Source organism: Lepidothrix coronata, unplaced genomic scaffold (genome assembly GCF_001604755.1).
Source record: "Lepidothrix coronata isolate B3197 unplaced genomic scaffold, Lepidothrix_coronata-1.0 Scaffold316, whole genome shotgun sequence".
Lineage (NCBI taxonomy): Eukaryota > Metazoa > Chordata > Aves > Passeriformes > Pipridae > Lepidothrix > Lepidothrix coronata.
The window spans coordinates 466,148-476,731 of NW_016690496.1; the positions used below are offsets into that span (position 1 = coordinate 466,148).

A 10,584-nucleotide genomic window follows, 5' to 3' on the forward strand; every position below is an offset into this window, starting at 1 on the left:
CCGTTCCCGGTCCCTCCGTTCCCCCTTCCCATCATTCCCCTCTCGCTGTGACTCTTCACTTTTCCCCGCCCCTCCCTCCCGTTCCCCCTCAGCCAATCAGCTCCTCGCTCGTCCTCCCGTCCCGCCAATCGCGAGCGGCGCTTCGGCGCGAGGCCGCGGCGGCGGCCAATGGGGAGCGGCGGGGGGCGGGACCAACGGCGCGGCAGTACCTGAGGAGTGTCTGAGCCGGGCCTGAGGGGAGTGTGGGCCGGGTCTGAGCGGGGTCTGAGCCGGGTCTGAGTCGCGTCTGAGCCGGGTCTGAGTCGGGTCTGAGCCGGGTCTGAGCCGGGTCTGAGCGGGGTCTGAGCGGGGTCTGAGCGAGCTCTGAGCGGGATCCGAGCTGCCGCAACCATGGTGAGGTCCGGGAGGTGCCCGCGGGTGCCCGGGGGAGGCAGGAGGGCGGGAGGCCGCTCCCCGCGGGTCTCCCCCGGGTCGTTCCGTAGCCAAAGCCGAGCCCACGAGGCCGAGCGGGGCCGGGCCCCGGGCTGGGGCGGCCCCGGCGGTACCGCTGAGCTCTCCCTTGCAGTCGATTATGTCCTATAACGGCGGGGCCGTCATGGCCATGAAGGGCAAGGGCTGCGTGGCCATCGCCGCCGACCGGCGCTTCGGGATCCAGGCGCAGACCGTCACCACCGACTTCCAGAAGATCTTCCCCATGGGAGAAAGGCTCTACATCGGGCTGGCGGGGCTGGCCACCGACGTGCAGACGGTGTAAGTGAGGCCCTCCCGGCCCCGTGTTCCCATTTATTTACAATAAATACCGAGGGGCAGCTTGTGCTGGGTGTAAGTATCTGTGTGTGTTCATAAGGAGGGGATAACATGCATGATTCATATAATGTAATGTAATGTAATATGTGCCAGCACTCCTGGTTTTGGTCTCCCTTCTGTGAGAGCTTTTTAAATAAACCTGCACGTGATTTAAGGTCACACCACTACTAAAACTGAAGTTCAGACATAAGAAGAGCTGTTTGTGCACCACCTGCCTCGGGTGCTGGTGTCTGTCAGCAGCAGAACAGCTCAGGCCTGGGTGAAGGGGAAAGGAAAACCAACCTGCCTTGCTTTAACCCCAGTTCTCATCTCTTGCAGCGCCCAGAGGCTGAAGTTCAGGCTGAATCTCTACGAGCTGAAGGAGGGAAGGCAGATCAAGCCCCAGACTTTTATGAGCATGGTTTCCAACCTGCTCTACGAGAGACGGTAACTCCCAGGCGGATCCTCTGCCCCCTGTCAGGGAAGGGTGAGGTCCCTGGAGCTGGTTTTGGAGTTCCTGTGACAGCTGCTCGTGGTGTGGCCAGAGGAGGCTGGATAATTTAGTGATGTTCGTCCTGTTTACCTTGCCAAAACCATTGCAGGGTGCTTCCAGTTTGCCCTGGAAGGTTCTCCCACCAAAAGCAGCTGTGGGATGTTTTCCTTGTCTGGGTATTTACGTGGGAGGTGGGATTGTGTTGATGGGGAGACCTCAGGGCTGCCACGGCTTCCTCCCGAGGGGCAGCCCTGACCTCTGCTCTGTGAGCAGTGACAGCACCCAGGGAAGGGCTGGAGCTGTGTCAGGGAGGGTTGGAGTGGATCTCAGGGAAAGGTTCTTCCCCCAGAGGGTGGTTGGGCTGCCAGAGCTCCAGGAGCGTTTGGACAACGCTCTGAGGGACAGGGTGGGATTGTTGGGGTGTCCTGGGCAGGGCCGGGAGCTGGATGGATGGTCCTTGGGGGGTCCCTGCCGGCTCTGAGCCGTCTGTTCCCCCCAGGTTTGGCCCCTATTACACAGAGCCCGTGATTGCTGGGCTGGACCCCGTGACACACGAGCCCTTCATCTGCTCCCTGGACCTCATCGGCTGCCCCATGGTCACCGACGACTTCGTGGTCAGCGGCACCTGCTCCGAGCAGATGTACGGGATGTGCGAGTCCCTCTGGGAGCCAGACATGGTGAGCCAGGGCTGGGATCCGCTGGGATTCATGGATTCACCCTCCTGTGTTCACCGGGCAGCCGGGATACGTGGGCTGCGTGGGAAGCTCCGTCCTGCGGCGCTTCCCGAGGGAGCTCGGGAGAGGAGGCCGGGGGTTAAACGGCCTGAGGGAAAAGTCTTGCAGGGTCTTGGATGAAAACTGGGGGTTTGGACCAAATCCCATGCAGCTTTTAGCCCAATTTCTGCTGCTTCTGTTCCCCAGGAGCCCGACCACCTCTTCGAGACGATCTCCCAGGCCATGCTGAACGCCGTGGACAGAGATGCCATATCTGGGATGGGGGTGGTGGTTCACATCATGTGAGTGCTGCTCCCTTCCCTGTGGAACAGGGGGAGAACTGAACAAGCTCTGCACTCGGTTCACTGCAGGGATTGGTTTCCAGGGTATCCCTAACCCTGCTCCCTTCCACCGGTGTCTTTAGAAATGCTTTGTTCATTCTCAGTGTGTTTATTTGAGTGCCTGTTGCTTGAACTGCAGGAGAAGTGAAGCCTGGAGTCAGATTCTTGCTGCCCAGGGATTCCCTGGCTGCATTCCCACTGGGATGTGGGAGCATGGCCCCTCACACACGGGTAGCAGTGGCCAAGAGGACGCTCTTTGCCTCAGCTGGGTGCAGTGTTAACTCCCAGCTCTGCAACTAAACTGGCTCCTGAAGCAGCTTAGTTTTACTTCCCTGCACAATTCCAAACCCGGGAGCTCCCCTGGGAGGGAGGAGGAGGGGGTTTGCTCAGTTGTCACAGCCACCTTGAGTTCAGGTGACCCAGCCTGCCTGTGCACCTGCAGCTTCCTAAGGGAGGGACAGGCTGTATGTGGGGACTAAATGTGGATTTATTAACAGTCTTCTCTCTTTCCCCCTCTAGAGAGAAAGACAAGATCACCACGAGGACCCTGAAGGCTCGCATGGACTAGCCCAGCAGAGCTGCTCCTGTGTCACACCCGTCCTGGGACTTTTTTAAAATAAACCTCTGCCTTGGAGTGAACTTGCCTTTGCTTGGTCTGAACACGAGGATCGAGTTCTCCTCCCTAAAGCCGCGAGGAGCAGCTCAGGTTTTAGGTGGGAGCAGAGTTTACCTTTCCCTCTGAGCCACCTGCACTGATCCCCTCAGAGCACCTGGATGTGAAGGGGCTGAGCTGAGGCTCGTGGAGTGGGACAAATCCGTTTGTTCTGGGAGCCAGGACTTGGTAAAATCAGTTCTTACTTAAGCCCCCCATTTTACAGGCACTGTAAAAAGGCTTCTCCAGTTGTGGTCCAAAGAATCATGGGATGGGTTGGGTTGGAAGGGACCTTAAAGCCCACCCAGTGCCACCCCCTGCCATGGGCAGGGACACCTTCCACCAGCCCAGGTTGCTCCAAGCCCCGTCCAACCTGGCCTTGGACACTTCCAGGGATCCAGAGGCAGCCCCAGCTTCTCTGGGCAACCTGTGCCAGGGCCTGCCCACCCTCCCAAGGAGGAATTCCTTCCCTCTGGCAGTTTAAAGCACCCCCCTCGTGCTGCCCTGTCTGGGACACCTCCCTGGCTGATGGCAGCTGAGCAGGACCCTGGCAAAGAGCACAGCAGGAAGGCACAGATGTACACAAAGGTTTAATTTTATTTTTCTCTGGTTGGAGACTCATCTTGTAACATGCATGCATTTCAAAACAGTAACAGTGTCTCAAACTGCTCCTAGCAAACAGACAAGCACAGAGGACTTTAAATTCCTATTTAAAAAACAGCAGTGAAAAAACCTAGAATGTTTATTTTTTTATTATTTTTTTTTTTTTTTTAGTTTTTAAACTTAATTTATTCACATTTGTTTTCTTTTCAGTTGCACTGATTAGCCCTGCCCAACCCTTGTGACCTGTGTGTAATCCACTCAACACGACTCCATCCAGCTGGTTTTTTTTTTTTTTGGGGGGGGGTGTGCAGCCAGAGAGCAGCACAACTTTTGGAGTGGTAAGCACTGAAACCACCCCAAAATGACGACCAGCAGTTGGCTCTGAGCTTTTCCAAATCCAAAAGAGCAAGGAAAAGGGGCAGTGGCTGATGGGGACAGTGAGAATGGCTCTGCAGAGGTGGGGGGGCAGTCCAGGGCTGTTGGGGCACCACACGAGCTCTGACCTCGGCGAGGGTGGGAACACCCCGGGATGGGAGACTTCCTGCAGCTCAGGGAGGCTTGGAAAAGACTGCACAGTAGTCACAGGACTGGGAGCATCCACCACCACGGCCCCCAACCACCACACCCCCTCACTTCCCCCTCGGTGGGCTCAGATCCGCTCCCCACCCGCTGCCCCCGGGAAGGCAGCGCTCTGCAAAGCTGGGATTTCTTCCCCCCCCCCCAAAAAAAAAGGAAGTAAGACTCAAGTGGTTTAGTTTTCTCGCTGATCATGCTAATCTGATTCCAAGCCAGGATGCAGGAGCACAGCCTCCTTTTTTCAGGCATCCCGAGTCACCTCCTGCCTCCCCCCTCCGGGGATGAATTTCGTGATTTGTGGCTTTTTAGAATTAAACCCGGGTCAGGCAGAGAGAGCAGAGGGAAGGATCCCACCCTGCCACGAGGAGTGAACTCCTGCTGGTATTCCCACAGCAAATTCCAAACCCCCTTCCCAGTGCTGGCACCAAGGGTGGGAGCTCCTGGGCCCCCTGGATCCTTGAAGGGTGACCCAACACGCTCCCCAGTGGGTTTTATTGCACTACTGGAGCAAAGCTGTGGCTCTGCCCTTCCCTCTCCCACTCCTGGTTACACTGGAGGAGCTGAACCGACAGGGAAGGTGGAAATTCAAACTTCAAAGCAGGTTTTAGTTGCTAAATTTTGACTGATCAGAAAGGGAGACCCTGTGGAGTGTGGATCCCTGCACAGCTCACCCTTCAGAGGTGCTGCACACACTGATTATTTTTAACTCCAGCTGACCAAACTGCACTGGTTTTTGTTTTTTGTTGGAAAATCCTGCATTCTGATCCAAATCTGAGCAACCTGCCCACCTACTGCAAGTCTGGCAGCCGAGGGGGGGGGTCAGTCAAATGCACTTCAGTGTAAAGTGTTCTGCAGGGTACATGCTACAGACAGAAATATCTACATTCAGCAAACTAGAACTAAATTCACACCAGGAACAGACAACAAACTAGCACGAGCAGTTGTAAAACCAGAATTGAAAGGGCTGGGTTGTCCTTTTTTTTTTTTTTTTAAAATACTCGAGTTAAAAAAAGTGACCTAAAACAAGATAAAAACAAAAAAAAACAAAAAAACCAAACCAAAACCAAAACAACAACAGCAACAACAACAACAAAAAAAAAAAACAAACGAAAGAAAAAAGTCCCTTTTAAAAACAAATCAAATATTTGCAGCTTCACTTCTTATTCTGGTAATAAAAATACTGTCTAGAAACAAAAAATTAGCATTTTTAACGTAATGCTACCTCTCAAAATGTAAACAATATACAAAATGCTTATGTTAAACAAAGTTACATACCTGGGTAATACATCATTAAGTGAGAAAATTGCATTTAATTACTTTAATACACACAATATGGCAACTTGACAGAAGTGGCAGAATTGGGGAAGTGCTAAAGTGAATAGAGTTTGTGGGGCTTCTCTGATCACTTGAGCCAGAAACAGCCAATTTAATCCTTGCAGGAGTTTGGAGTGGAATAAGAAAATACAGTTAACTGCTCTCCAGCCCTTTTTATCAGGACTTCTGTAAAGACTGCTGCAGGAATTAACTGTATTTTAATTTTACTCCTGTTTAGGAAATGGGGTGAAGGAGATTTTTGCTCCCAGTTCCACTCGATTTTCTTTGGGTTGTTTGTTTTCTGGGGGTCTGCAGTTCACCCATTCCCTTCTCTCTTCCCCCACCCCCCCTTTTTTTTTTTTTCTCTTTTATATATATATATTTTTTTAAATAGATGATTTAAAGACAAACAGTTCCAAAGCTGGTTTTCCCCGAAAGGAGAAGGGCAAACTTACCAGGCCAAAGTTGCAGATATTCAATGCAGACTTTTTTAAAACTGTCAGGAATAAAAAGTTGATCGGTGTTTTAATTTCTAACTGGTAGTAAACTTAAGTGCTTATTGTTTAAGAGAGAAAGCAACCAATCTAATGCCCACAAAAGGAAGCTGATGGTGCCCCTGAAGCCCTCCCTTTTTTATTTATTTATTTTATTTTTTTTAAAAGGATTCTCAACAGCTGCACGATTTGGGTTGTGGCTTTTCCAGCTACACACCTTAAGACACTTTTCAGCCTCCCAGACAAGGGTGTGTTCACACCCCCAGGGCAGGGAAAGGACTCCAGGGGGGGGGCACCAGGAATTTGTCCCCACGTCAAAGGGAATGACCGAAAAAAAAAATATTGATACCCCCCTGCCACAAGCCCTGATTTTTGATTTCTTAAAGGACTCTATTTACAGTGCACTCTTGTTGGGCTTATTTTTAGCCCCCCCTCTTTTCTTTGTCCCATTTCCAAGCTGAGACCCTGCGGGATTCACGTCACGAAATGTGGGGATGGAACACGAAACTCCAAAAAAAAAAAAAAAAAACCAAAAAAACCCCCAAAAAAACCCCCAAAAGCCCAAGCCCACATTGAGAATCCAGCGTTAAAAGTCAGGGGGAAATTACCAGGATGTGATGAGCACCAAGTTATCTCTCGAAAGGACCCAATTCCACACAGCAAAAACTGTAGCACGTGTTACAGCACAGGACAGACATCCCAGCCAAGCTTATTCCCGAAACAAAGGCATATGTGAAAAACAGTTCCAAGGCAGAGAAAAGCGACAAATGTTTCAAACCGCGAGAGGTTTGTTTTTTTTTTTTTTGTTCGAAAACGCTCGAATCCTGCTCGGAAAAAAAAGGAAAATGAAAACCAAAAAGAACCAAAAGGGGGGGGGGGGTGTCTGTAACTTGTGCAGCAGAGCTAACGAAACCCAAAGCGAGCCCGACAAGCTTGGCTGTGAAAAGTATTACAAGCATTCTGGAGACAAAACAGGACGTTTTTCAGTCACTCCAATCGGTTCCAAATCCTCGGGGGGGGGATGGAAAAATAATCTGGCGCAAAGTGTTCAAACATTTCCACTCCTCGACTGTCGCTCTAGAGAGGGGGTTTTTTTGGAGCAGAGGAAGAGTAAAACCAACCACAGCTCAAGTCCTGAGTCCTCCTGAGCAGTGGAATTTGCTCCACAGTCACAGCTCCCAGCACTCCCCACTGGCAGCGAGTCCAATTCCTTCGTGTGCAAGTCACATTGCCATTGGAAAAAAAAAGAAACCAACTAAGCCAAGAACCTCTGTCAGGAAACAAATTCAAGTACCTGTTGCAGATGGGGTGAGTAAGGAAGACTGAACATTAGCTAGATTAACACTGGCAAGGACTGTGATGGTCAGCTGTGGCCTAAGAGACGCGGCAATTCCTGACCGAGGCGCGACAGGGAAACGTCCCAAGAGTCAAATGTTATCCCGTATCTACAGGTACAAAATGCCTTTCTTCTTTTCTTTTTCTGGTTTTCTTTTAGGAAATCTTCAGAGCTGGCCAATTGAAAGCACAATGGGTCCGAGCACATCATTAAGCTGAGGTTGGTCAATGCCACTACTACTTCTCACACTGGTGGGTTTTTGTTTTAGGTTCTAGGAGTTACACCTTTTTTTTTTTTTAAGAGATCATCTTTGGTAGATGTTCCATTTCCCTCGTCCTTCTTGTAAATCAAGTGCAGTTACAAAAAAAGTTTGTTTTTTTTTTTTGTTACTTAAATTAACCAAAAAATATAAAGTGTCCCAGTCTGAATTTACCTAAAGTTCAGCGACTCCTCCTTATCAGAGTTATAGTTTCCGTCCTTGAAATGGTGAGCTATTTTCCTTCCAATTCCTACCAAGAGGGAAATAAAAGGGATTGTATGTCTTTCTGGTAAAGACAGTCCAATAAAATAAAAATAAAAAAAAAAAAAAAGGAGTAGTTTGTGGAATCAGGCACTGCTTCACTCCCACTGAACATGATCTAGAGCCACCCCTTTATACAGTGCCACGTCATATCCCTCTGGGATCCTCTTGATCAGAGAGGAGAAAATGTCACTAGAAAGAGCAGTGCTGAAACAATGCACTTTGCTTGGTTTAAAAAGCCCTCAAATCTTAAATGTCTGGGCACTTCTGTAACATAAAATCCCACTTTTCCTCCTGGGTCAAGTGGACTGTTGGAGGGTGCACCTAGAATGAGTTTTCTCTGAAGTCACGCAGTGCCACACACTCACCTTGCACACCCACACCCACACATCCCACACACACACATCCCACACACACCCCACATGCTGCTACAGTGTCTGTCCGAGTGTCACAGGCTGCGTTCTCTGGGTGAAGGAGCCCCTCTGCTCTTCCTTCCTTGCTGAAGGTGAAGACAACTATGCCAGGATATTGGAGATAAACTCGTTGAAGCGTTTCGAGTACTGCTCGGGGTTCACGGTGGAGATCTCTGCCCCGGCCTGCAAGGCAGAGACAGAGCAGTCAAACACCCTCCTCTGAGGGCCAGGAGGGATGGCAGGGAGGGATCATGGCAGCTCTGCTGGGAAAGACCCACAGCAGTGTGCAAGTTCTAGAGAGATCCCCAAGGAAACTGCTTTTAGCTCCAACTGCGTCTTCAGACCACGGAGACAAAGCACTGCCTTTGTTTCCTCGTGGTTTACAGGAGATCTAGAAGGAGCATAAAGAAATCATAATGACTGGAGCTGGGCCAGGGGAGGGTTAGGCTGGATATTAGGAAAATATCTTCTTTCCCCAAAGGGTGGTGGGGCACTGACCAGGCTCCCCAGGGCAGTGGGCACGGCCCCAAGGCTGCCAGAGCCCCAGGAGGGTTTGGACAACGCCCTCAGGGACACGGTGAGATTGTTGGGGTGTCCTGGGCAGGGCCAGGAGCTGCACTCCATGATCCTAATAGGTCCCTTCCTGCTCCTTCTATATAAACTCCACATGGTGGTGGTGGTGGGTTGATGGTTGGACTCGCCGATCTTAAAGGTCTTTTCCAACCTTAACGATTCCACGATTCCATGTCCTGCTATAACCTGGGCTTTTTTCAAGCCCTTTTGGGCAGCTCAGCATTGCTGCCAGTGAACAGGAGCGGCCCCCCTGCAGCCAGTGAATTCCTGCACCTCCCAAACTGGGATGGAAATACAAATCATCCCCAGCCAGCCAGAGGGAAAACCTTTGTGGGACAGTGACGAGGGGAGAGCTGCTCCTGTGCAGAATTTCCACACTGGGAGGAAAATCAGTGCCAGGAGACACCCCCACACACACACAGAGGGCCATGCAGGCAGAAGCCCCCCAAGGCCATGCCCCTGCCCCTGCCAGGCTTACCCCGTGTTTCACTGTTTTGGCAGCATGTGCAGCTTTCTTCTTCGCGTCGTAGGGCGTGAGGATGTCTATGATGGCCATGAAGTAAACTTCCTTCTTGGGGGCACCTGGCAAGGCAAGAGAGTCGCTGGCACCCCCTGAGCAAAGCCCAGTTCCGCCCCCCTCCTCCACAGACACCCAGCAGAGCTGGCAGGGAGAGCAGAGCAGCTGGAGGCTGCAGGAGGGCAGGGAACACCAGCGGGCCAGCACACCAGAAGCATCACTTCCACCCGTTCCAGCTCAGCACAGCGAAGGGGAGGGACAGTCCTGCCACTGCACCGAGCCCAGGGCACCTCCTGTGCCCACCACAGCTCCCCCACGGCCCCACAACACTCACTTTCGTGGCTTTTCATGGCGTAGACGTCGACGGAGGGGTCGAACTCGCCGGGCCCGAAGAACCGGGGGTAGTTGAGGAGGTTTCCGGGGCTGTCCGGGGGGGTCCCGTAGGAGGAGATGGGGTTTCCCCCCAGACCATCGTTCTCACACTCCTCGTCCTCTGCCCGGTCCTCCACTTCCATCTCCTCCTGCTCTGCCCGGTCGACGTCGTGGATCCCAACCAGCAAACTGTAATCCATGATCTTCAGCTGAGCTAGAAACTGGGGGAGAGAGAGGAGTGAGCACGGCAGCCACGTGGGATCAGAAATCCTCAGTCCTGCCCTGCCAGCGCCTCCCTAAGAAAGGGCTGTAGAGTGAGAGCCAAACCCTTTTCAGACTCCAGAGAATCTACACACGAGCTCCCAGGTCCACTGCCCTCAGCAGGAGCCTGACTGACCCAGGAGGGACTCGCTCTCCAGGCACTGCTGCACCCCTGGAGCCAGAGGCCACAGTGAGGATCCAGCCATGGGAGGCAGAGGAAGAGCCGTCCCCCGGGAAACTACCTCCACGTCCCGCTTCAGCTTCTCAAGGAAGTTCTTTTTACTCTCTTCTCCAACATGCAGCTTCTGACCCTCATTCAAGAAGTCGTTGTCTTTGAACGTTGGGAGATCCTTGGCCTGCAACGAAAAGCCTGTGTCAAATTCTTCAGCCCTGGGGGAAGGGCTGGACCATGGATCCCTCAGAAATCAGAGAATCACAGAATCAGCTGGGTTGGAAGGGACCTCCGAGATCATCAAGTCCAACACTTGATCCACTACCACTGTGGTTCCCAGCCCCTGGCACTGATGCCACATCCAGTCTCTTTTTAAAAATCTCCAGGGACAGAGAATCCACCACTTCCCTGGGCAGCCTATTCCAATGGCTGAGCACCCTCTCTGGGA

General features: G+C 52.0%; 2 protein-coding genes across 3 annotated transcripts in view; one reads left to right on the forward strand and one right to left on the reverse strand.

Annotated features, from left to right (window-relative positions):
• The first annotated feature begins 220 nt into the window (after positions 1-220).
• On the forward strand, positions 221-2,972 carry PSMB3 (proteasome subunit beta 3). Its single transcript, XM_017837900.1, has 7 exons — positions 221-251; positions 307-393; positions 566-750; positions 1,126-1,233; positions 1,779-1,956; positions 2,200-2,294; positions 2,853-2,972. The coding sequence occupies exons 2-7, from the start codon at positions 391-393 to the stop codon at positions 2,899-2,901; spliced, it is 618 nt and encodes a 205-aa protein (XP_017693389.1). The 5' UTR covers positions 221-251; positions 307-390; the 3' UTR covers positions 2,902-2,972.
• Positions 2,973-6,127: 3,155 nt separating this feature from the next.
• The window catches only part of PIP4K2B (phosphatidylinositol-5-phosphate 4-kinase type 2 beta), a 20,173-nt gene continuing 15,716 nt past the window's right edge, over positions 6,128-10,584 (reverse strand). Inside the window, exons 7-11 of one of the 2 annotated variants that reach the window (XR_001878511.1) lie at positions 10,207-10,320; positions 9,666-9,924; positions 9,293-9,396; positions 8,246-8,424; positions 6,128-7,817 (exon numbers count right to left, since the gene is read on the reverse strand). Coding sequence is in view for 1 of the 2 variants with exons in the window: in XM_017837905.1 (XP_017693394.1) it covers positions 8,344-8,424; positions 9,293-9,396; positions 9,666-9,924; positions 10,207-10,320 (558 nt within the window). In the remaining variant the exon portion in view is untranslated. Of the gene's footprint in view, positions 8,425-9,292; positions 9,397-9,665; positions 9,925-10,206; positions 10,321-10,584 lie in introns of both variants that reach the window. The other variant, XM_017837905.1, reaches the window with a different exon arrangement.

Bases quoted from the DNA above. Each gene is read 5' to 3' on its own strand.
- PSMB3 (XM_017837900.1), top strand. The intron at 1,957-2,199 runs GTGAGCCAGGGC...TCTGTTCCCCAG, and splicing joins CCCTCTGGGAGCCAGACATG to GAGCCCGACCACCTCTTCGA. The intron at 2,295-2,852 runs GTGAGTGCTGCT...TTCCCCCTCTAG, and splicing joins GGGGTGGTGGTTCACATCAT to AGAGAAAGACAAGATCACCA.